The 25,510-nt window shown below is 37.9% G+C and overlaps 1 protein-coding gene across 2 annotated transcripts in view; it reads right to left on the bottom strand.

Annotated features, from left to right (window-relative positions):
- The window catches only part of LOC105836804 (proteasome activator complex subunit 4B), a 165,073-nt gene that overhangs the window by 12,498 nt on the left and 127,065 nt on the right, over positions 1–25,510 (bottom strand). For both annotated transcript variants that reach the window (XM_036292035.1, XM_012681093.3), the window contains 3 exons: positions 15,753–16,319; positions 13,872–15,431; positions 467–688 (listed from right to left, as the gene is read on the bottom strand). In XM_036292035.1, the coding sequence (XP_036147928.1) occupies positions 467–688; positions 13,872–15,431; positions 15,753–16,319 (2,349 nt within the window). The remainder of the gene's footprint in view (positions 1–466; positions 689–13,871; positions 15,432–15,752; positions 16,320–25,510) is intronic.

Raw genomic sequence — 25,510 nt, 5'->3', positions numbered from 1 at the left:
CATAGAACCGTTTTCCTATAAAACTTATCTGTTTTGGGAAAACCGGAGATACAAAAAGTTTAATAAGATTATAATTATTCATAATTATAACGGTTTTTCTGTTTTGAAAGAACTTTATAATTATATGTATAATCGTATTTTTACAATTTTGTATAATTTAAACCTATAATTATATATAAAAAATTTCAAACTGATTGCAAGACAGTATAGAAAAATTGTATAATTATATTGGGTCGGTCAGAAAGTTCGTGCCGTTATCGGTCTCTCTCACCTAGGAAAAACCTAAGACGTTCTGACAGAAGGATTTCCATGATCTGCCCAATCGTTGGACTAAGGTAATCGAACAAGAGTACATATATCATGCAATAGATTCGTACGTGCAATGTATATTTGGGTCCACATTTAAGGCAAAAATAACGGCATAAACTTTCTCACTGACAATATTAGAATGTTATTGTTAAATTACCGGTATCGGTTGTGGATCATTCATGTGAGGGCTAAGATGTTCGAAGATTGAAGGCACATATTTGGGCACATCGTATGGATGAGCTTGAATAAAAGCGCACAGTCCAAGCACACCGCCATGACGTATGCGTATTGCATCATTCTTGTTGTTTTCTAACGGGTCGTGATTAATAGAATTATTTTTTTTTTGCAATCGAGTTTTCGCTTTTCTTTTGAACTCTTCCTGAAAATACAATGGCAAATATTCTTATTTTATACTTTTTTAGAATCTAAGATTAAAAGATCAGAGTCATTAAGCTAAATAAAGTTATAAGCAACATTAGTGAAAAAAATTCTTATAATTTAACATGTTTTAAAAAATTTTTCGGTAAACCTTTACAAAAGGGACCAGGTCCGATGACTTTAACCTTGATATATGTTATCAAGATCACCCTCCTAAATAATGTTCAAGAGATTTTAGCCTGCGCTCGTCGTTCGTTAAAAAGTTATAGATAAAAAAGTTTTATAATTTGCTGTAATTTTCTTATACCATGTACAAGTAAAAAGAAATATGGGTAAATCTTAACATAAATTTTATAATACAATAACAATAATTGAGATACTGTGATATGTACAACATAATTAAAATGGAGACAATTAATCTTAATGCCCAAATAATATTTCTTTTATATATAATTTTACATATATTTTTTTAATTTTGTAAACAACATGCTGTTATTTTTGGTCTTACAAGAGAAGTGTCATGGGCGTCTGACGCAAATTTGATTCTCCATAAAATATGTTGTTGAACAAATAAATCAAAGAAACACATATTTTTTTGTGTGGAATTTTATGTTTAGAGAGTGAAACACCTCTTCGAAAAAACGATTTTTCCCTTTTGGAACATAAGAGGACTCAGCCCTAGTGGCGTGACCTGGACATATGTTGACATATGTTGTCCTCCTGAATTATTATTAGGTGTACAACTTTGCTTCCGCCGTTTTTTTTTTTCTTGAAATTCGAGGCTTTATTGTGAAAAACTGGTTATACATTTACGATTCAAAGAATTGTCCATCGCTAGTCATTAATTTCTCTCATTTTTCTGGCAGCATACGAGTCCCGCGTCGAAAAAACTGGTCATCTTTTGAGACAATCCACGAATCGATTCAATTTTTCACTTCTTCATAACAATGGAAGTGCTGATCAGCCAGGCCGTGTGTCATTGATCGAAACAAGTGATAGTCAGAGGGAGCAATGTCCGGGGTAGGACATTCCATTTCAACATTTCCAAGTATGTTTGACGGGCTTGCGACATTGCGGGGTCGAGCATTGTCATGCTGCAAAATCACTTTATCGTGTCTATCGTTGTATTGCGACCGTTTGTTTTTCAGCGTCGACTCAAACGCATCAATTGCTTTCAATACCGATCGCCTGTGACTGTTTCAGTCGGTTTTAGTAGCTCATAATACACTACGCCGAGCTGGTTCCACCAAATACAGAGTATGACCTTGGAGCCGTGAATATTCGGTTTGGCCGTCGACGTGGAAGCATGGCCGGGAAGTCTTCATAATTTTCTGCGCTTGGGGTTATCGTAATGATTTTTCGTCCCCAGTTACAATACGATGCAGAAATCTCTTCCGTCTTTGCCTTGCAGTTGTTTACAAGCAAACATACGCCGTTCAACATCTCTCGGCTTCAACACTCGTACAGCACCCAATTTCTTTGCTTCTGAATCATTTCCATGACTTTCAGGCGTTTTGAAATGGCTTGTTGAGTCACTCCTAATAATCCTGCCAATTTTTCTTGCGTTTGACACAAGTCTTGATCAAGTAACGCCTCCAATTCTGCATCTTCAAAAACCTTTCTTCCACCGCCATGTCGGTCTTTGACGTCAAAATCGCCGTTCTTGAAGCGTTGAAACCACTCTCGGCACATTCTTTCATTAATAGTGGCCTCACCATACGTATTTGAGAGCATTCGATGAGCCTCAGTCGCAGATTTTTTCATATTGAAGCAAAAAATTAAAACCTCCCGCAAATGACGAAAATTTGGCTCGTAAGCTGACATTTTCAATCGAGAATAACTTTATAACGCGGACACAAATCGACTAATATTTCGATGGCGTTATGTTTACAAATGCCTAAGCTTATTGTATGATGTCTACGATCTATTTATTTCGACCACCACTTACAGCCGTCTATTGAAAAACGGCGGAAGCAAGGTTGTACACCTAATAACAAAAAAATTTCATAAATACATAATATCCCTGCTTTACTTAAAGTCGCAAACCCACGTGGTACAGAGAACGCGAGGGCGGGGTACAAGGAAAGGGCTTCGTCCTCCCCCTACATCCCCGCATGCATTTTTGCGTACTTTAAAATAAAAAATTAATTTATGCGTGCTTTATACAAATGCGGGGATGTAGGAGGAGGGCGAAGACCTGCCCTTGCATCCCGCCCACGCGTTCTCTGCACTACATGGGTTTGCGACTTTGCATAAAAGATTAGAATAATAATAAATTAATAGACATTTTTATTTTAAAACACGCATTTATGCATGCTTTGTTTTAATAATGAATTTATTATTTATCGGAGCTAGGTCCTTCTTTTGTTAAGATTTACCCATATTTTTTTATAAGATTCCCACATAGAAATTGGCACCCAATGGACGTCCAATAGACGTCCACTAAACCTCCATAGATCCATGGGACGTCCATGTCTATGGTGGAAGACAGATGGACGTCCAATGGAGATTCAATAAACCTCCATGACCCCATTAGATGTTTACTTCCATGGTGGAAGCCAGATGGACGTCCATTAGAGATCCAGTAAACCTCCATGGCTCCATTGGATATTTACTTCCATAGTGAAAGTCAAATGGACGTCCATTAGAGATCCACTAAACTTCCATGGCTCCATTGAATATTTACTTCCATGGTGGAAGTCAAATGGACGTCCATTAGAGATCCAGTGAACTTCTATGGCTCTAATGGATATTTACTTTCATGGTGAAAGTCAAATGGACGACCATTAGAGATCCACTAAACTTCCAGGGCTCCATTACATATTTACTTCCATAGTGGAAGTCAGATAGACGTCCATTAGAGATCCATTAAATTTCCATAACTCTGTGGGGATATTTACTTCCATAGTGGCAGTTAGATAGATGACCTATCTTACATCTAATAGATCTCTGTCAAACATTTTAAAAGATATCCATTACGTTACACGGATAATTAATAGACTTCACGGAGCCTCGATGGACGACTGATGGACGTTTCGTGAAATTGAGGTTCCTTTAATAATCTATAAAACATTCATCAATCATCCACCGAGGCTCCGTGAAACCTTCACTACCCACCACTACATGGCGTGTGTTTCTTGTGAATAAAATGCACTTTTTAGATGAATAAAAGGCGCTCATCCAGAACGGGTACTGGCAGGTCTCACTCCAACCTACAAGCCGGCCGATGACCGCCTTCGCCATCCCGGGTAGAGGACAATTTCAATTCACCGTAATGCCCTTCGGATTACACGCCGCCCCGGCCACCTTTCAGCGACTACTCGACCGCGTCATCGGGCCGGACATGGAGCCACGCGTCTTTGCGTACCTCGACGACATAGTGGTCTTGGGAAAAACATTCGAGGAACACCTGCAGAACCTACGGGAGGTGCTACAATGATTACTAAGGGCCAACCTTAAAATCAACCACGACAAATGCTACTTCGCACGCATCAACCTCAAATACCTGGGCCACGTCGTCGATCGAAAGGGACTGAGAACCGACCCTGAAAAAGTGAGGGCAATTATGGACATCCCGCCACCCACCTCCCTACCGGTCCTCCGAAGATTTCTGGGGATGACATCGTGGTACCGCCGCTTCATACTGCAAATCGCCACGACCCCAGCACCGCTAAATGACCTGCTCCGGAAAGGAAAACGATGGGAATAGTCGACATCACAGCAGCAAGCATTTGAAAAAATAAGGGACTGCCTGGCCACCGCCCCAGTGCTACAATGCCCGGACTTCTCAGTGCCATTCGTCCTGCAAACCGATGCACAGTGGGCAATTTCGCTCACTTTTTGGACAAAAATCTCGCCAAAGCTCAATTTTTCATGTAACTGAATGCATTTTTTTTAAATACTTGTGTAAAGACTTATACTTTAGGCAGGAATTGCGAACAGGAAATTTAGTTGTCGTTAAACCTACATTAAAGAAAAATAATCAAATGCAAGTAAACGAATAAATTTGGCTATTCTTAAACGCGAAAAGAGCTCTGAAAATTTTTATATATGTATGTATTCTATATCTAAAACTATAATATATATTTTTCTCAAAATTTTCTGCACGTTAGTTGTTTCAAAATAAATTTTTTAAAATAAAACTATTTATTATTTATTTGAATTTTGAATTTTGTAATTTTGATGTCAGAAATCGTAATCAACGACTCCAAAAATATATATTTGATGTCAGAAATCGTAATCAACGACTCCAAAAATATATAAATGACCTGTGATTTTAATGTTTTATTTAGAAGAAAAACGTGCCTCTTAACCCATTACTTCCCAAGCGGACATTTTATAGTCGATTGGTTTTCGGCTCAGAAAAGTGATAAGATCACATGAAAACTTAAAACAAAATATGCTCTTCTACGTAAAAAGAGTTGCTCTTTCAGATTCCGGGGTCAAAATTTCAAAATTTTCTATTGGAAATTAAATATGGCGGCTCAAAGTTGATATAAATTTTTTCATCGACTATTGACTTTTTATAGTAGAAAACTTCGAAAAATTTTGTCCATGACTGTTGTAAACGATTGAAGTGACGGAGTTTGCCTCTTTAAAATATAAACTATGATTATTAATTGATTTTTTCAAGTAGTTCAAGATGGTGGATGCAGTATGGCGTCCAAATACATGGAAATCATATTTTATTGCGATATATGTGTGTGAATAGTCATTTCTCACATTTTCGAGGTCGTTGAGTACGAATCTTTGGTCAATTAGTCATTTTTTAAAATGGCGGATACAATATGGCGTCAGAATACACGAAAATTAGATTTTGTTGCAAACTATGTGTATCATATTACATCCGCCTTTCGAAAGATATAAATCAAACTCAAGATTCGTATTCAGCAACCTCAAAAACATATACAATTAGTACCCACGCACATAGTTCACAGTAAAATATGATTTTTGTGTATTCTGACGCCATATTGTATCCGCTATTTTGGAAAATAAAAAACACCCAAAATTTGTTCTCAGCAATCTCACAAATACATAAAATAAGTACTCGGAGGCATAGTTTTTAATAAAGTATAATTTTTATGACATATTGTATCCGCCATTTTGAAAAATGAGTAATTGACTACAGATTCGTACTCAGCAACCTCGAAAATGTGAGAAATGGCTATTCACACACATATATCGTAATAAAATATGATTTCCATGTATTTGGACGCTATACTGCATCCACCATCTTGAACTACTTGAACTACTTAAAAAAATCAATTAATAATCATAGTTTATACTTTAAAGAGGCAAACGTCGTCACTTCAATCGTTTACAACAGTCATGGACAAAATTTTTCAAAGTTTTCTACTATAAAAAGTCAATAGTCGATGAAAAAATTTATATCAACTTTGAGCCGCCATATTTAATTTCCAATAGAAAATTTTGAAATTTTGACCCCGGAATCTGAAAGAGCAACTCTTTTTACGTAGAAGAGCATATTTTGTTTTAAGTTTTCATGTGATCTCATCACTTTTCTGAGCCGAAAACCAATCGACTATAAAATGTCCGCTTGGGAAGTAATGGGTTAAAGAGTTGAGTGTTTAGGATTTAAAGATTTACTCGCATTCAATTATTTTTCTTTAATGTAGATTTTACAACTAAATTTCCGCAGTTCCTGTCTAAAGTATAAGTCTTTACAAGTATTTAAAAAAAATGCATTCAGTTTCATAAAAAATTAAGCTTTGACGAGATTTTTGTCCAAAAAGTGAGCAAAATTGCCCACTGTGCGACGCCAGCAATGTCGGACTAGGAGCAGTTCTCACGCAAAACATCCACGAAGAAGAACGGGTCATAGCCTACGCCAGCCGAGCCCTCCGACCGGCCGAAAGACACTATTCAGCCATCGAAAAAGAATGTCTCACCGTCGTATGTAGAATTGAAAAGATGCGGCCATATCTGAAAGGCTACAAATTTAAGGTGATTACCGACCACTTCTCGCTCAGATGGCTGCGGTCCCTGGACAACCCGACCGGCCGTCTAGCCTGCTGGGCCGTGGCACTGCAGCAGCACGACTTCACTGGAAGAGGGCTCTCAACCATGTGCCCGATGCTGTCTCGCCAGCCTTTTGAGAAGGGGGAGAAAGAAGAAAACACCGACGGACAGGAGCTGGCAGCCATCGTACCCTGCAAATGGCATCAACGAACATTACAGGCCGCACGCGAAGACCCCCACAAATACCCAGACTACAGAGTACAGGGCGACCGCTTATACCGCCACTTCCACGAACGCCACTCGACCGACGAAGACACCAAGGCATCCGCTTGGAAATTATGTCTACCGCTACCACAAAGCTACCACTCGACTAGCACAGAGGTACTATTGGTCAGGGATGTTCCGATAAGCCGCCAATTACGTACGACGATGTACAAACTGCCGGGAACATAAGCGCAATGTCAAACGGCCGGGCTCCTACATCATGCCGCCATAGACGCTCCAAATATGGTCGTAGCCATCGACTTAATAGGCAGAAGTGCCAAGGTCATCCGAAGGCCATACGTGGATACTAGTCTGCCAAGACGTGTTCACAAAGTGGACCACTAGACAAACCACCGCTTCCGCCGTCACACGGGCCGTTGAACAAGACATCGTACTTCAGCATGGATGCCCGAAGAGGGTCATCACGAATAATGGACGGCAGTTTAAAAGCCGCGAGTTCCGCAACATGATCGCCCGAGCCAGAATCGAGCCGAAAAACACCGCCGTACTCGCCCCAATGCAACCCCGTCGAGCGAGCCAACAGGACGTTGAAGACAATGATCGCGCAGTTCATTAGCCAGGACCACCGCCAATGGGATCGACACCTGCCGCAACTGACGTTTGCCGCCAATACCGCCGTCTATAAGAGCACAGGATACACGCTGGCAATGTTGATGTATGAACGGGAACTTACCGCGCTCGGCACACTACTGAACAGACCCTGGGTGACGCACCGACCGACCGGCCTGCCGCGCGAGTACGGCAAATTAAAAAAATGTGCGAGCAATTCGAAATCGCCACCCGCCGGCAAAAAGAAGCGAAACAGGCGCGGTGCTATAATCTGCGAAGGCGCGATTGGAGACCGGACATAGGACAACACGTCTATCGCCGGGAACACCCGCTGTCGAACACCCAGGAACATTTCGCGGGTAAATTAGCACCTCGATACGCGGGACCGTTCATTGTTGACAGGCACATCTCCCCCGTCATCGTCCGCCTGTGGGATCAAAACAATAAGATCGTCGGGACCGCACATGTCAAGGATTTGAAGGAGAGTCCGAACGCCGAGGCAAAACAAGACCAGAAGGATATATAAGGCACGATGAATCCCGGCAAGAGAGGAGGCAGTCAGCATGGGCCGAGTACGAAGCAGCCTCAGGGAGCGTCTCACACGAGCAATCTCCGGACCACCGCGCATCCCGGTAAGCAACCGGCCTTTCGAGGCGACAGCGCGCCCGTCGAAGCCGGGGCAACCGAGCGACAACCAGAAGGCCGGCCGACCATCTACTGCCGCCCAAGAGGATCCAGCTCCGGCACCACCATCGGCGCACGGTACCCGACGACCACCAGCCATCCACCAGCGGTCCACTCGCTCTTGGCAAAAGCGCTTCTACGAGCCGGTCTCCTCCGACGCAGCCTCCGCCCGCCACACTTTTGGCCACGTTTGGGTCCACGTTGTCGGACCTCAACGACAGTGACGACAATGACGAGGTAACCGCCGTATCTGAGGGGCGCACGACACCCGTGCCGGACATCGCGTTGCTAACAATCGCGGGGCCCAATACGGCCCCACCAGCGCCGTCGCCACCCTCGACGCTACCGACGCCGCCACCAACGCCGCGACCCACGCCGCCACCAACGCCGCTGCCGACGACGCCAGCACCGCTACCGACGCCGCCAGCCACACCGGGGTACTTCACTGGATTATCGCCACTGACGACTTCCCCGATGACGTCACCGCCGCCCGGACCACCGATCCCACAGGCCGTCGCTGTCCCGGGAAAACCCCCTTTCCTGAGGACGCCCTCCGAACCGCGCCGTGGGACCGCATCCGCCCGGGGCAACGATACCGTCACCACATACACGGGCGTAAGATTGTCATTCGGCACCGCCGCGACGGTTCGTGGCTTTTAAAATAAAGTCTTTTTTTGTACATAAGGACAGGATCTGCCGAGGGGGAGGTGTAACGAGCCGTTCCTCCGCTGCCACTAGAACAAAGATAAAGCCGTTATCCCCTACCTCGCGCGTTTCCTCCGCTCTTCTCTGCTTCTCTCACCACCGAATGGAGGGTATATAAACCCTCTACTCGCGATAAAATAACAGAGCTTCCCCGGCCTGCGAAATGAGCAGACCGTACCTCCTGGACTGAACCGGGCTTCCTAGAGCGTATATTGTACGCCATGACCTCAACCCGCTATCCTTTTCGGCACGCAGTGAGTGCCTTCCTGGCCGCGCTCTGATTGAGTGGCAGTACACCAACAAACTCCGCAGCCAAACTCTCGGTCGCGTACTGAGCGGTCGCGCGTCGTCCCGTCCCGGGGACTCCGCACTGAGGAGGAACCGGCACCGCAACTTGTCATCCACGTGGGGTGATCAACCATGAAGTAAGAATAAGGAGACTTATCTACATAAATTGAAAGTGGTCACGAAAAATGTTCCGTATGTGGCCAGGTTTGCCGAATAACTTGGACCATTTTGTCGCCATCTTGAAGTTTGTATATGTACATAAGTATTACATTTAGTTGAGGTAGTAATGAGTAAGTGTGTGTATGAAACATTACATACACACACTTACTTATTACTAACTCAACTAAACGTAATACCATGTACATATACAAATTTCAAGATGGCGACAAAATGATCCAGGTTTTTCCATTTGGCAAACCTGGCCACATACGGAATATTTTTTGTAACCAACTTTTTCGCTCTACACTATAGAACGTCTCCTTAGTCTTACTTCGTGGTGATCAACGATAACGCGACCGATCAGCTGAGACCGAGTAGCATACCGCGCCGCCAACCGCACCGCTTCACGCACCGCTGCGTCGCCAGCCAGGCTGACCATCGTACACCTAGAGCACTAAAAAATTTTTCTTCAAACTAGCAAGTAACCAGCATAATGTTTTACATATATAATACATCGCAATAATCTTTACAGTCTCAAGATCATAAATATCGTGTCTTCGTTTCATTGTCGCATAAAGTTTGGTGCTTCCAAAGATTATTGACGTATATACAGAGTGTCCCAATGCACATGGGTCAATTCTCGTAAAAAGGTAAAAGGGATAGAGATGAACATAAAATCCAATATTGTCTTGGGTTAGGTCTGCAAATAATCGAAATATTAACGTATGAAATTCTCAAATAATCTAATTAATTTCTATCGTAATTGTAAACAGTAAATAATAAAAGCTTATCAAACATTCATAATGGATTTTTTCCGTGTTATGGCTCAAGCGGATCGAGGTCTTCCCTCGGCGCGCTCTCATTCGCATAATTTGAAAAATTAATACCTTGATTATTGGTGGACCTAACCTATGACCTAACCAAAGACCTAACCCAAAACAATATTGCACTTTTATGTTCATCTCGATCCCTTTTACCTTTTTACGAGTATTGACCCATGTGCGTTAGGACACCCTGTATATACAAAACATACCTAATTTTTCATGCTAGTTAGAAGAAAAATGGCGGACGTGAGAATACTCACTTTTATAGTGCCTTAGTACGCGCCGCTAGCGCCTTACGGCCACATCGCATCATTGCGCCGTCGCACCGTAGCGACCAATATCGACGCCGCCAACCGTCACCACCGCCAATCCGCGCACCGACCGACCAACGCGCGCACCGCCGCCGCCAACCGCACACACCGCCATAACCAATCCGAGCGCCGCATCGACACCGATCACGCACAAGCATACGAGCACTGCGACCTGCGACATCGTCGCCAGCACCCGATACGAAGGTACCTCCAGGTACCTCGCATAGCGAGACAACATATTGTACATATTAGCATAGGGTCTTGTATTATATTAGGAGTTATTATTCTGTAATAAATCACTTATACCGAATACCGCAGTAATATTTTCACTTATTCGAGCCCGCCGCCTGGACCCTGAATCCCGTGGCTATCCGTAGCCAATCAGCACACAGGATTCACGGTTACAATTTAATAAAAATAAAAAGTATTTAACAAGAGAAATATTTTAGGTACGACCCTCAGTATACTTCTTTATCGCAAGATCGCAACGCACCTGAGGCCGAGCCGCTGAGGCGTTCGCATGCGATCAGCGCGGCGGCTCGGCCGTCAAGGTCGCGAGCAGTAGTGAGGAAACGGTAGGCGTCGCCTCTGAAATCTGCTCGAAAAGGGCAACTAACGTTGAGCACTGCTATATGGGTTTAGATTAGGATAATAATAATTAGGTTTAGATTAGGATAATAATAAATTAATATATTTTCTTATTTTAAAACACGCAAAAATGCGTGCTTTATAAAAATTAATGCGGGGATGTAGGGGGAGGGCCAAGCCCTCCCCTTGTACTCCGCCCACGCGTTTTCTACACCACATAGGTTTGCGACTTTAAGTAAAGCAGCAATATTATGTATCATATTTATAAAACTTTTTTTGTTAATATCTTTTTAACGAATCACAAGCGGCTAAAATCTCTTGAACATTACTCAGGAGGGTGACCTTGATAATATATGTTAAGGTCAAGGTCATTGGAGCTGGGTTCCCTTTTATAAAGGTTTACCAATTTTTCATATTTTACAAAGGTTTCTAAGAAAACCTTCAAATTTTATAATTATATTTTATAATTTTAGAAATAAAATAATCTAGAATAATAATTTTAAAAGTCTGAGCAATTTTCTAAAAAGTTATAAAATTATATAGAAACGTTAAAAAATATTACAATTTATACAAAAATTTATATGGAAGTTCTAAAAAATTATATAACAAATTAAAAAATTCTTTTTATTACTCCGGATAAAAATTTCTTATAACATTTAATAATTTATATAATATTTAAAAAAGCGCCTATTATAACAAGAATGAATCTTGGCTTAATATTATTATCAATAAATCATGTACGTTTAAAAAGTCAGTTACAAACACCAATCCACACAGTTATGTTACTATTATTTGTCTCTCACAATCAGCGTATAATTTCTGATAAGAGGCTCATCCGTATTTAAAAAAAGAATGACTTCGTGTCTGGAAATGAGTTCAAAATATTTTTGAAGAACATTAATTTATATTAACTTCACTTCCATCTTTTTGTAATTAACAAGAATCTTCAGTTGTTGAAGCAGAAAAAACTTAAACGGAAAAAATTAAGAATTGAATTTGTAATAAGCGAACACAATAAACATTTTTGTAATTCTCACACATTGAAAGTAACCATATTTCTGGTCGAAATATATGTACATTAAATAATGTCGACTAATTATTTCTCGTATTAAAATTGTTATCACATTAAAAATCTTGCATGATTCGTTGGGTCTGTACTTTTCAAATTTCATTTAGCTTTAATATTATTATATTTTATATAAATTATCAAATATATACATTTTTATAACACTAAAACAACCAAACTCGTCAATATGACGGGTTTCAGATTTTTAGATTAAATTACAAAAACTATTAAGATAATTTTTGTCAGATTTCTTATGTTTTGGATCAATTATTTGGAAAAAAAAAAATTAAAAATAATAACAGACATGTAAAGAAATTAAAAATATAAATTAAAAAATGGGTATATTTAATGTCGGTTGTTCTAGTTAATTAAATAAATTGCGCTTCGAACACAATCAAACTTGAAATGCAAGTATAAATTAAAACTATAAATAAATATAGTATATATATATATATATATATATATATATAATTTTTTATAAAATTATAACAAAAATTAAACAAAATTTTAATTTTGCTAAAATATTACTTTCTAATGAAGAAACATATAACATTTTAACAGGTTAAAAAGTACTTAAAAAGTTAAAAGTTAAATAACAGAATTAAAAATGTTAGTTAATTTTAAATTAGTTAAATTCTGGCTTTAATTAATTTTATTAATATATAAACATTAACTTATTATTTTTTTAAGGGTAAAAATATAGCTATATAAAAGAAAAACCTATAAATGAAAAAAATGTCTATAAAATATAATTTTTATTACACTGCTCATACCATTTATTGGGAGAACAAAAATGGTGAAATAATGAATTACTCGTGTGAAAAAACTTTCATGGAAAATCGGCGACTTTTTGAACAAAAAGGGAACAAAACATGACTTATTACGCACATGTAACAAAAAAAATTTTTTATGTTCTACTTATCAACTTTTCACGCACATGTATACTTCAATTTTCATAAAATAATTTCGTTTCAATTAAGCATTAAAGTCTAACTTCAAGAACTCGACATGTTTGACTAAGAAATAGTAAAAAAATAAAATTATAAAATTTTTCTATTTTTGGCATGAACTTTACAATCCAGACTGATAGTAATGCAGTATATACTTTCATTCTGGAGAAGAATTTCCAAATCTATAGAACCAATAAGGTAAATTCTATTAACAAAAATTATTACATTTAATCGATAAAACAAACTTTTCTCCTATATCACCTTAATTTATAAAATATTAATATCTTATATTTATTTGTCAATTCTAAATCATTTTGTTATTTGAAGTAAAAATTTTAGAAAAATTATAATTAATTTAGTATAAACAATGCTTTTCGACATTAACTTCTAATTAATTTTAAATTTAATTTTAGGCAACTTTGACTTATTGTTAGTTTTTTATTCACATAACTTCAATGTATTTAAATTATTTTATAAATCATTAACTTTAATTTTAGATAATTAAAAAAACTTTTAATTTACCTACTTTTCTTAGTAGAATTGAAAATTGTGAGAATTGAAAATGTAATAAAATTTTAACGAAAAATTAAGAATATTTTATTGTAATAAATTTTTGATGAAATTATAATTGTAGATATTTTTTAAATAAATATTTTATTAAAACTAATAGAAATTTGATGACATCACTGCAAAAATGTTTCAAAGTAAATATAAAATTTAATCGTCATTAAAATTTTCTTAAAATTTTTTCGTGGTTCCAAAAAAATTATTCATAAAAAATTCTTTAGAAACTTGCCAGTAACTTGTTTTGATCCGTGATAAATGTGCAGTGCAACAATCCGCCCAGCACCTGATTCGCCTTCTCCCTGACTTCTAAACGATCGTCCTCTAGCAAATGCAGAACAATATTCTTAACGCAGTTGACCCATGACATATCGCTGAGAATTATCCCCATATTGTGAAAGACTAAAACTTGAAGGAACTCCAGACTAGTGAATCTGACGGACCAAGACAAGTGCTCGGATACGGTTTTTACCGCAGTCAACACCACTGACATGTCCTCTGACAACGTAAACGCTTGTGCAAGCGTTGCCAGAGTGATCAAGCACAACTTGTTGAGCTCCTCGTCTGCCTCTGAGCTTTCCAATTGACATATGATTGGAAATATTCGATAAAATCCTGGAGTTGTAGTGTAGTGCGTAGAAGACAAGCTAATTGTAATCCATTTGCAAACGGTTTTTAGCAATCTTATAGGCATCTCTTGTTCTTTCGTTTTAGATTCTAATACTCTTTTCGATTCGTCAAATGAGACGTCAGTCATCTTTTTTTCTTTATCAAAATTATCTGGATTAATCACTTTGTCGTCCTTTACAAGTTGTTCTAGACTTGGAACAATCTTATCGATCAAAATCTGCGCTCGTGGGGTCGCGGTATCAGTTGCAATATATGGGAACCTCAGATCGGCGTTAAAAATAGTAACCAGCACGGAGGCTAATCGGTTTCGGACATTCTGGAAAGGATTCGTGAGTAATCGATTCTCCATGCGCGCCAGCAGGCGTTGCATCAACTCCGTCACTCGCCAGGACTGTTGATTCAGAGCGGCCTGCAGCACGTAAAGACGGCCACACTCAACAAACGAATCCTTCAACGGTGGCTCCTCCATCAAACATTCGAGCAACCAATGGTGTCGATTAGGATCCCGGTGTTGCTGCATCGTTGCAAAGCACACACCCCAGTCGACGATAGTTTCTTCTGTTAGGTTCGCGATTGCGATTCTTATGATTGGTAATAGTTTCTGCCACAGGTCGCACGTCATCTGGAATGGCCAATGTTTGGCGCCTCGCACGATTCCGGCCGCAATCTCTGCAGCACATCGCTGGCTACTCTCATGTTTGTCGGTTACCAACCGTTGTAAATGCGGCAAGAAATGCTTCAGGTAGACGATCCCGTGATTGCGAAACAAGCCCTTGAACAGAAAGCACCGTAGTGCACTGAACTTGTCTTTGCCTTTCTTTTCCTCCAGGCTAAAGTAATTTATGAGCTTTTCGATATTTTGTGAATTATCGAAGAAAGTATGAACCTCTCGCTCGCAATCCGTCAACTCGCGCGTCTCCGGATCAAGATCGGGTTGTTGAGACGAAGGTGCGTACACTTCTAAAATCTTCGGCCAAACATAATAACCGATATACGGCTGATGAACGTATCTGGGCTCATCCCATTGTTTGGCAGTCAAGGGACAAGTTTCGTAATTATACTGAAGCCAGGTATTGTCTGCTCTTAAACCGGGTATGATATTTTGTGAGTTTCCCTTGTTTTTTATGCTTGTGTTAGAAAAGTTGGGTATATTAATTGTTACCTTTAAAAAATAAATATATGTTTCAGTATATATAGACATCATTTAGCCTTGTAAACCAAAAGTCAAAAACTCATGTAAAACAGTATAATTATAAACCTTGTTTTACCTTGTAAGTAAAAAATTGATAGGAATTAAACTTTGCTTTGCATGAAAAATGGAAAATTATACACATTTTATATGAATCTATTTTATATAAAGAAATTATACTGTTCCACATAGATTTTCAACTTATTTATGTACATATTATGACAAATTTATAGAGAATTTTAAGAAACATTTTTATCATAATTATCATATAAAAATGTAACAAAGTCTGTGTACCTTTGAATGTTTTCGCTTTTGTTGTTTTAACATAAATGTTACTACTCTGGTAGCAATCCTTCTTTCTTCTAAAGAATCGTGTATAAGTGCTTGCAAAAAGTAACGTACTAATTTTGCAGAATAAGCTTGATCTGGATGCACCAAGTCTCGTATAAAGGTCATTGCCATTAATCTGTGCCGCCAATGTAAAGGCTCCTCAAGTATACAACGCAAAAGCTCGTCGAGTAAATTATTGTACGTTCCCAGGTTAGACAGATTGAGTTGCTTTAAGTTCCATGTGCCTTCCTCTATTTCATTCTGATTGGGCTGAGGTAGAACCGGCTGCGGTGATTGTTTCCACAAGGCGCGCGCCGCCGTCAAACACATGTCAGGTATCTTGAGCTCGAGCATATTTAGACAGAAATTCTTACTTATAGTATCTACAATGCCTTGTTTTAAACGGATCACAGAGAGCTTTTCGGATGGCTTGGAAAGCACAATAGCTGGCCCTAGTGACATCATAATATTCAAGTCTCCTTGCGTGATGATAGAGGAATGTTGCGAGCTGAGCAGCAGATATAGAACACCCTGTTTTTTAAATAATTTTATAAACAATTTTTAATATAGTTTTATAAAAATTTAAAGGACTTACCTACTGTGATCACATAAAAATAAGAACAACTTTCGGCGATTAAAAAAAACTATTTTACCAAATATAATAAAAGTTTGGGGTTATATTTAGCAACATTTGAAAAAGTTACAAAATTTTTTTCACGAAAAAATATTGACATATATTTGAGATATAAGTCATTTCTCGAAACAACGTTTTCAAAATTTTTCGTCATAACTCGCAAACAAATTAATGAATCAACTTCAAATTTAATAGGCATACTTATAATTAGTACATGTTTTGTCATACAATAAACTAGGATCTTTTCAATCCGTCAACAAATATCAATTTGCAGTGCAAAAAATGGGCATCTTTTTTTGCAAAATTCAAACTTTTTTTAAAACACCGCCATTTTTTTATTTTTCAATATCTTTTCATGATCTTAGTTCATTGTATAGAAAAACTTATCTAATTTAACACTTATTGTGTTTTTTTTTTGTATCAGGTACTCTGAAGTTACTTATCACTGCAACACTTGAGCTACTTTTTTTTACAGAGTTCCGAAAAATGACTTATATCTCAATATATGTCAATATCTTATCGTGAAAAAATTTTTGTAACTTTCAAATGTTGTTAAATATAATCACAAACTTTTAATATATTTGGTAGAATAGCTTTTTTAATCCTCTCATCAAAATCGCCTTCATTTTCATGTGGTCACACTAATTAAGTAAGCCCCTTAATGTTTTTCAAATATTATATTTGAAATATTCATAACAATTAATATAATAATATATTATAAATAATATAATTTATTGATCTTGTAAGAATAATAATGTAGAAAATATGAATCTGGATAGCGCTCATTTAAATTTTTCCGTCGCTTACAGCTTCAGAAGTGGAATACAATTCACTTCTCCTTGAATAGGAGGTCTAGGAGGAAGGATGTGATTTTTGGATATAGTTTTCGCTTACTCTCGGATGATAAGATACTCAGAAAGGAGGGGTAAGGTTTCTAAATAGATTTGTACGTGATCGGGCCTGTGTATTCGTGAGACGCATGGTCGGCAGATCTGTACATCAGATGGAACTCTGTGTAATTGACACCGACGAGGCAATGAGATCAATGGGAGTATCGAGTGTGAAAAGGTGTACGAAAAAAAGTACATCTTGATATTCTGAAAAATGTCTTCACGGCTAGAAAAGCCCGATAAGTCAGAGGATAGGAAACAACTACCAAAAGGATATTCAAGGATGAATGTTGTGGTCAGAAAGGGCCGAGTTATAAAAAATTTGATATCGGAATATTTTCGTCGGTTAGGGACTTATAAGTGGACAAAATAGAAATAAGAGCTGTTAGAGCCGTGTAGTGTAACAGTGAAAAAGCCTGTGGAACCAAGGATTCCGAGTTTTAATTTACATAATGCTCCTTTATATTTTTCTGTTGCTTACAATAATAACAATAATTATTATTTTCATATCATCATAGATTATATCATTTATATAATTATTTTTTAAATTATACATATATTTATATATTTACTATAAATTAATAACAATATTTTATTATTAATAGTAATAACTAGTTGTACACGACATTCATGCAAAGTATCATTAAATACACGTATACATGCAGTACAAATATAATACTTTATGTTAAAAGAAATAACTTTTTTTCTTTAGTAAAATTAGAGCAGGTTATAATTTTAAAATTTATATTAATTTGAGCCACAAAAAAAGTTTGCAAACTGTTATTTAAATTTACAAAATTTTTTAGGTGTAAATTCTTTTTTAATTTTTTACGTTACATCTTACAGTTAGTGTAAAAATATCTTTGTGGAAAGTTAACTTAAATTAACTTAAAATTAAGGAAAGTAAAAATAAAGACTTCATACTATTAAACAATTCTATAAAGATTGTTGTATGGTGCTTTTTACAAAACTATTATGCAAGGTCTACAGTATCAGCAGGAGTAATGGAATAAGCAGTAAGAATAACAATTGACCAATTAAAAACTGGGAGTAAACGAAATGGGCAAATCTCATTTGTTTTATCATTGTCATATTTCTTACTTCTTACTCCTACTCCATTACTCCTGCTGATATTGTAGACCTTGCATAATAGTTCAAAAATCGAAGACTCTGCAACAATTTAGTGATCCTTTAATTTTACTGTAGAGTGTACATTTGAAATTTAAGAATGTCTCTTTATATCACTCAAGCATTTATTATACAAATTGCATTGTTTATACAGGCACACAAAAAAAGGTTAGTCCGGCGGATCAGACTAATCAATCCTTATGTATTTTAATTCGCTCAATCCGAATTCAAGATCAGAATTGCAATAAGTTAGCTTATTTTTTTCAACCTCAAAGAAATGTTGGTTCGGCAAACCAGACTAGTCTATTTTTATGTATTTTGACCCGTTAAATCTGAATCCAAAATCAGAATTACTAAATTGGCTCATTTTTTTCTAACCTCAAAAAAATTTTTTTTTAATGTTAGTCCGGTGGACCAGACTAGTCAATCCTTATGTATTTTGACCCGCTGAATCCGAATCTAAGGTCAGAATTGTTAAATTGGCTTATTTTTTCCTAACTTAAAAAAAAACACCTTGTAAAAGCAGTTTGCGTAAAAGCTTGCGTAACCACATTACCTGGGGAAAATTCAATACATATGACAAGTCTGAGCTTCTGTGAATGAATAGCGTAAACAATTCACTCCCTTTTTCTATTATATTTAACTCTTATTCTTGAAGGTTCTGTGCAATGGCTTTCTCTTACGTTTTTCCCTTTTACAGAGACATCTTGTTTGAACGTCCAGCAGAAATCAGCCATCATGTTCACATCCCACTTACCTTGATATAGATGGTTTTTGATATCCTGATAAAATCTTTCTCCCTGTTTTTCATTATAATCACGTAGATTTTCTGAGAAGTAGTCGATATGAGAATCCAAGAAATGCAACTTAAGCATAACTTCATTAAGCAACCTAGTTTTCTATAATTCTTCACCATTTCCGTTATTGTGGGGATTTGAAAATTCTCACCATATTATTGAGTCAACAATCAAGTTACACAAAAAATCCGTGCTTCCTATGTAAATGGAATAATAGAGTGATCACAAATACGTAAAATGTTAAGAGACGACAATTTTGTCACCAAAATGAATAAAGACGAAACAGCAGCATAGCTGAGTTTCAAAAGTGTAACAGAAAATTTTCTAGGAAACCACAAATGTCAAAATTACAGAGAAAGAGTAGCGAAAATGGTGAAAAACTATAAAAAACTTGGTTGTTTAATGAATCTTAAGTTGTATTTCTTGCATTCTCATATCGACTACTTCCCAGAAAATCTATGTGATTATAGTATGAAAAACAGAAAAATTTCATCAAAATATCAAGGAGATGGAGCATCGATATCAAAGGCAATGGGATGTGAACATAATGGCTGATTTCTGCTGGACGCCCAAACAAGATGTCTCAGTGAAAGGAAAGAAACGTAAGAAAAAGCCATTGCGCAGAACTTTCAAGAATAAAAGAGTTAGATATAATAGAAGAAGGGAGTGAATCTTCTACGCTATTCATTCACAGAAGCTCAGACTTGTCATACATATTGAATTTTCCCTGAGTAATGTAGTTATTATGCAAGCTTGCACGCTCTGGATTATATATTTGTGACCCAAACTGCTTTTACAATGCGTTTTTTAAGATAAGAAAAACTTGCCAGCCAATTTAGCAATTCTGACCTTGGATTCAAATTCAGTGAGTCAAAATACAGTGAGTAAAAATAGACTAGTCTGATCCGCCGGACCAACATAAAAAAAATTGTTGAGGTTATGAAAAAATAAGCCAATTCAGCAATTCTGATCTTGGATTCGGATTTAACGGGTCAAAATACACAAGAATAAATTATACATTTGTGACCCAAACTGCTTTTACAAAGTGTTTTTTGAGATAAGAAAAACTTTCCAGCCAATTCAGCAATTTTGACCTTGGATTCAAATTCATTGGGTCAAAATACATAAAAATAGATTAATCTGATCCGCCAGACCAACATTAAAAAAAAAGTTTTTTAAGATTAGACAAAATAAGCCAATTCAGCAATTCTGACCTTGGATTCAGATTCAGCGGGTCAAAATACATAAGGATTGTATTTTGACCTGCTGAACCAACCACTTTTTTGTGTGCTTGTGTTATTATTTTAGCTTTAACCGTGTAATAACAAAATTTTTTCTTTTAAAGTGATATGTTCAATATGTTCATATTTAAAACAATAATTCTTTTCAAACATTAGTAACTTTAAGATGGATATAATTTATTTTATTTATTTCTTATCAAAAAAATTCATGTTTCTGAAAACTCTTATTATTTTTCTAATACGAGAAATTAACTTCCTAAAATTTTAACCTCTTGAATGACGATTAGAGCCACGTCCATCCAATTTCACTGGCGTTTTGCTTGACATAAACCGTAGAGTGCTCTTTTAAGACAACATATCTTGTCGCCATGTCTTAAATCATCTAACATCTTCTGAGCTTTTTTCGAGATCACTATTTCTTGGTTTGGTACGGAGAATGTACTCCAGGATTTCTTCAGTAATTTCTGAAACCTCCCTAAAGATTTCTTCGTCTAATGTACCGTTTAAGTAAGCAGCTGTTATATCAAACTAATGAATGTGTACATCATATTGTAATGCAGTTGCTAAATGAACTAAACTTAGACGAGCCACTGATACAAAAGTTTCTTGGAAGTTTATACAGTTGCTAAATAAACTAAACCTAGACGAGCCACTGATACAAAAGTTTCCTGGAAATTTATGCCAGGGCGTTGCAAAAATCCACGTTCAACAATTCGCGCTTTTCAGCGTTTCAAAGATTCAGTCCCAACTTATTTCTAAGAATTATTCGGCTCTCGAGCTAATCTATTAATTTATTGGACGATCAACACTATTCCAAGTATCATTTGCGATGATACTCTTTAGTTTTCAGTGGCCATGACATAAAATCATTCATTCGAATCAGAATCTTTGACAGCCTTTTTAACTGGCAGTTTCACTAGAAATCGCCAGCCGAGTAGTGCGCGACGTCGCCGATAGAGCGGTCGTGCAACTCGAAAGTAAGATGCAACAACCACGCCATATAAGGATCACCCGCAGTGCAGGGAAACAAGTCTAAAATTAGACTCCCCCAGCGACGAGAGTGTTTCTGTGGTAACTACAGGATCTCTCAGAGCATGTTCGATGGGCCACTTTTGATGATTGTTATGACATCCTCCCATACAGAACATAATATGTATTACATATCTAATGGATATCCTCGACAGATATTAGGGATATCCATGAATATATAGGAAATATCTTTAGACATGCTTTATCTACATAAATATCCACTAGATACTGCTATGGATGTCGATTGGATATTGATCTATATAATTGGATATTGATCTATATATCCTATGGATATTTACTAGATCTTATATTGCGGACATCTGGATATTTACAGCATGTTTAATGGATATTTCTTATATATTCATGGATATCCCTAATATCTGTCGAGGATATCCATTAGATATGTAATATCTAGATATTACATAATACATATTATGTTCTGTGTGGGAGGACGACGCTCGTCTGAACCCAGAGAATTGTATGCGGCAAATGGCTCCTCGATACGAACGTACGGAGAGATCACGCTCCAGCAAAACCTAGGGCTTCGACGAGATTTCACATGGTGATTCGTGGTAGCAAATGTGACCACGCCAATCATCAGATCTGACTTCCTGGCTCATTAGTACCTTCTCCCTGACGTAACGAGCGGGCAATTGATAGATACGAAGACGGGGATTAAAACAGATAAAATCACGCGGAGATACGAGCTACTGTCTACCAAGGCAGTGATAGAGAACTCACCATACCACCAGCTACTAGAAAAATTCCCCGGTATAACCAGGACTACGGAGGCGTATCGTCAGAAGCAGGCGCACAACATTACTCACCATATAAAAACAACGTCGGAACCCCCAGAAGCTTGCCGACCGCAAAGACTAGCACCCGAAAAATTAAAGGCTGCACGAGCTGAATTCGATCTCCTCTTAAAGGAGGGAATCATACAACCTTTTAAAAGTCCATGGGCCTCGTCTCTGCACATGGCTCTAAAGAAAGGAGACATCTAGAGACCTTGCGGTGACTACAGAAGACTGAACGCCAGAGGACTGTGCCAAACCCAATTCCACAAATAGAAGATTTCACGCATTAACTAAATGGAAAAACCATATTTTCAACATTGGATTTGGTACGAGCTTACAACCAGATCCCAGGACCCGGTACATCCCGAAAACGGCCATTACCACGCCATTCGGATTATTCGAGTTCCGATACATGCCATTCGGCCTACGGAATGCAGCACAGACCTTCCAGAGGTTTATTAACAAGGTCTTACACGGATTAGACTTCTGTTACCTCTACATCGACGATATTCTCGTGGCATCCAGCACCGAAGAGGAACACCTAAACCATTTGAAGAAACTGTTCAGCCGTCTCGACAAATTCGGTATACAGTTAAACCCAGCAAAATGCGTGTTCGGAGCCAACAAAATAAAATTCCTGGGATACTACGTTTTCCGCATAAGAGACTCAGCCACTGCCAGAGAAAGTGCAAGCAATCCAAGACTTTAAAAAGCCTGAAACTCTAAAACAACCAAAACAGTTCTGGGCACGCTAAACTTCTACAGACGATTCATACCGAAAACAGCTCAAAACCAAGCACAGTTACATAATACTCTACGTAGACCAAAAACAAAAGGCAAAACCCCAGTACAGTAAACTCCACAGCTTGAGCAAGCATTTCAGAATTGTAAGAATAATCTGACAAAAGCAACACTTCTGGCGCACCCAAAAATGGAAACAACGATCACGCTAACAACAAATGCTTCCGACACGGCAATGGGAGCAGTGGTACAGCAAGAAGCAAACGGAGAATGGCAATCTCTGGCATTCATGAGTAAGAAACTCAACCGGGCGCAAACCAAGTAGACACACACGCAGGCAGGCACGCACGCACGCACACACACAAAGGAAGGAGCCTTTGGCCTCCTCCTTCCGCATCCACTCCGTTGGTAAGGGTGCCCTATACAGAAATGCGCAAAAGTACGATATTTTATAAAGAAATAACTATGTCACACAAAATTTTGTGTGAAAAAAGAATATATTCTCAGAAAACGTGTGGGCCAAGGAGGGGCTCCGTCCCTCCCCCTGCACCCCCTCCCTGTAATTTTTTCTAACTCTAACCCATCAATTTTACCGGGCGCAAACCAAGTATACACACACACACACACACACACATATACACACGCACGCACGCACCCACACACACAGAAAGAGAGAGTACAAGTGGGGGAGCTTTCGACTTCCTCCTCCTGCACCTACTCCGTTGGTAAGGGTGCTTTATATAGAAATACGCAAAAGTATGATACTTTGTTGAGAAATAACTATGTCGCATTTATAATTATATATTTTTTATTTAATAGATTATATTGTATTAGAATAATTTGTCATGACTCGATATAATGACCTGTTTATCGTATAATTTTTGCTTAGCATTAACGAGCTCTTTATATTTGTTTATTAATTATTTAATACATAAAATCTCAACATTTAATAACTTTACAGACACAAATTAAAATACTTTTCATGGGTTTAAAATACGAATTATATGTTATCATATAAATTATTAAATTTTTATATTTTGCTCATACATTTAATTATATTCATCTGTTATACATATATGCATATATTATCGTCTACTAATCATGCGTTTGTCATATGTTTTGTGTTGCAATGTTTATATAATTAATAATGCTACATTAATTTTATTATTTATTTAAAGAAAATATGGTAAAGAAGATATGGTCAAAAAGAACTTCGTTTAATCCAAGTTCAAAAAACATTATTGCAAACTTTTTGGTTGATCCAAAAAAAGTATTGCTCCAATGCTCCCACCTCTTCATATTAGGTGTACAGCTTTGCTTCCGCCGTTTTCCAATAGATGGCTGAAGCGATAAGTGGTGGTCGAAATAAATAGATCGTAGACATCATACAATAAGCTTAGGCATTTGTAAACATAACGCCATCGAAATATTTGTATCTGCATCATAAAGTTATTTTCGATTGAAAATTTCAGCTTACGAGCCAAATTATCGTCATTTGCGGGAGGTTTTAATTTTTTGCTTCAATATGAAGAAATCTGCGGCTGAGGCTCATCGAATGCTCTCAAATACGTATGGTGCGGCCGCTATTAGTGAAAGAACGTGCCGAGAGTGGTTTCAACGCTTCAAGAACGGTGATTTTGACGTCAAAGACCGGCATGGCGGTGGAAGAGGTTTTCAAAGATGCAGAATTAGAGGCATTACTTGATCAAGACTCGTGTCAAACGCAAGAATTGGCAGGATTATTGAGAGTGACTCAACAAGTCATTTCAAAACGCCTGAAAGTCGTGGGAATGAAGCAAGGAAATTTGGTGCTGTACGAGTGTTGAAGCCGAGAGATGTTGAATGGCATTTGCTTGTGAACAGCTGCTTGGAAGGTAAAGACAAAAGGGATTTCTGCATCGTATTGCGACTGGGGATAAAAAATGGGTTCGTTACGATAACCCCAAACGCAGAAAATCATGAGGACTTTCCGGCCATGCTTCCACGTCGACGGCCAAACCAAATATTCACGGTTCCAAGGTCATGCTCTGTATTTGGTGGATCAGCTTGGCATAGTCTATTACGAGCTAATAAAACCGACTGAAACAATCACAGGCAATCGGTCTCGAAAGCAATTGATGCGTTTGAGCCGAGCACTAAAAGACAAACGGCCGCAATACAACGATAGACACAATAAAATAATTTTGCAGCATTACAATGCTCGACCCCATGTCGTAAGCTCGTCAAAACATACTTGGAAACGTTGAAACGGAAAGTCCTACCCCGCCATATTCTCCGAACATTGCTTCCTCTGACTATCACTTGTTTCGATCGATGACACACGGCCTGGTTGACCAGCACTTCTAGTCTTATTAAGAAGTGAAAAATTGGATCAATTCACGGATCGTCTCAAAAGATGACCAGTTTTTTCGACGCGGAATTCGTATGCTGCCAGAAAGATGGGAGAAAGTAGTGGCCAGCGATTG

This window comes from Monomorium pharaonis, chromosome 1 (assembly GCF_013373865.1).
Source record: "Monomorium pharaonis isolate MP-MQ-018 chromosome 1, ASM1337386v2, whole genome shotgun sequence".
Lineage (NCBI taxonomy): Eukaryota > Metazoa > Arthropoda > Insecta > Hymenoptera > Formicidae > Monomorium > Monomorium pharaonis.
The sequence above is the reverse complement of the archived record's forward strand: the minus strand, read 5'-3'. Positions and strand labels throughout refer to the sequence as shown.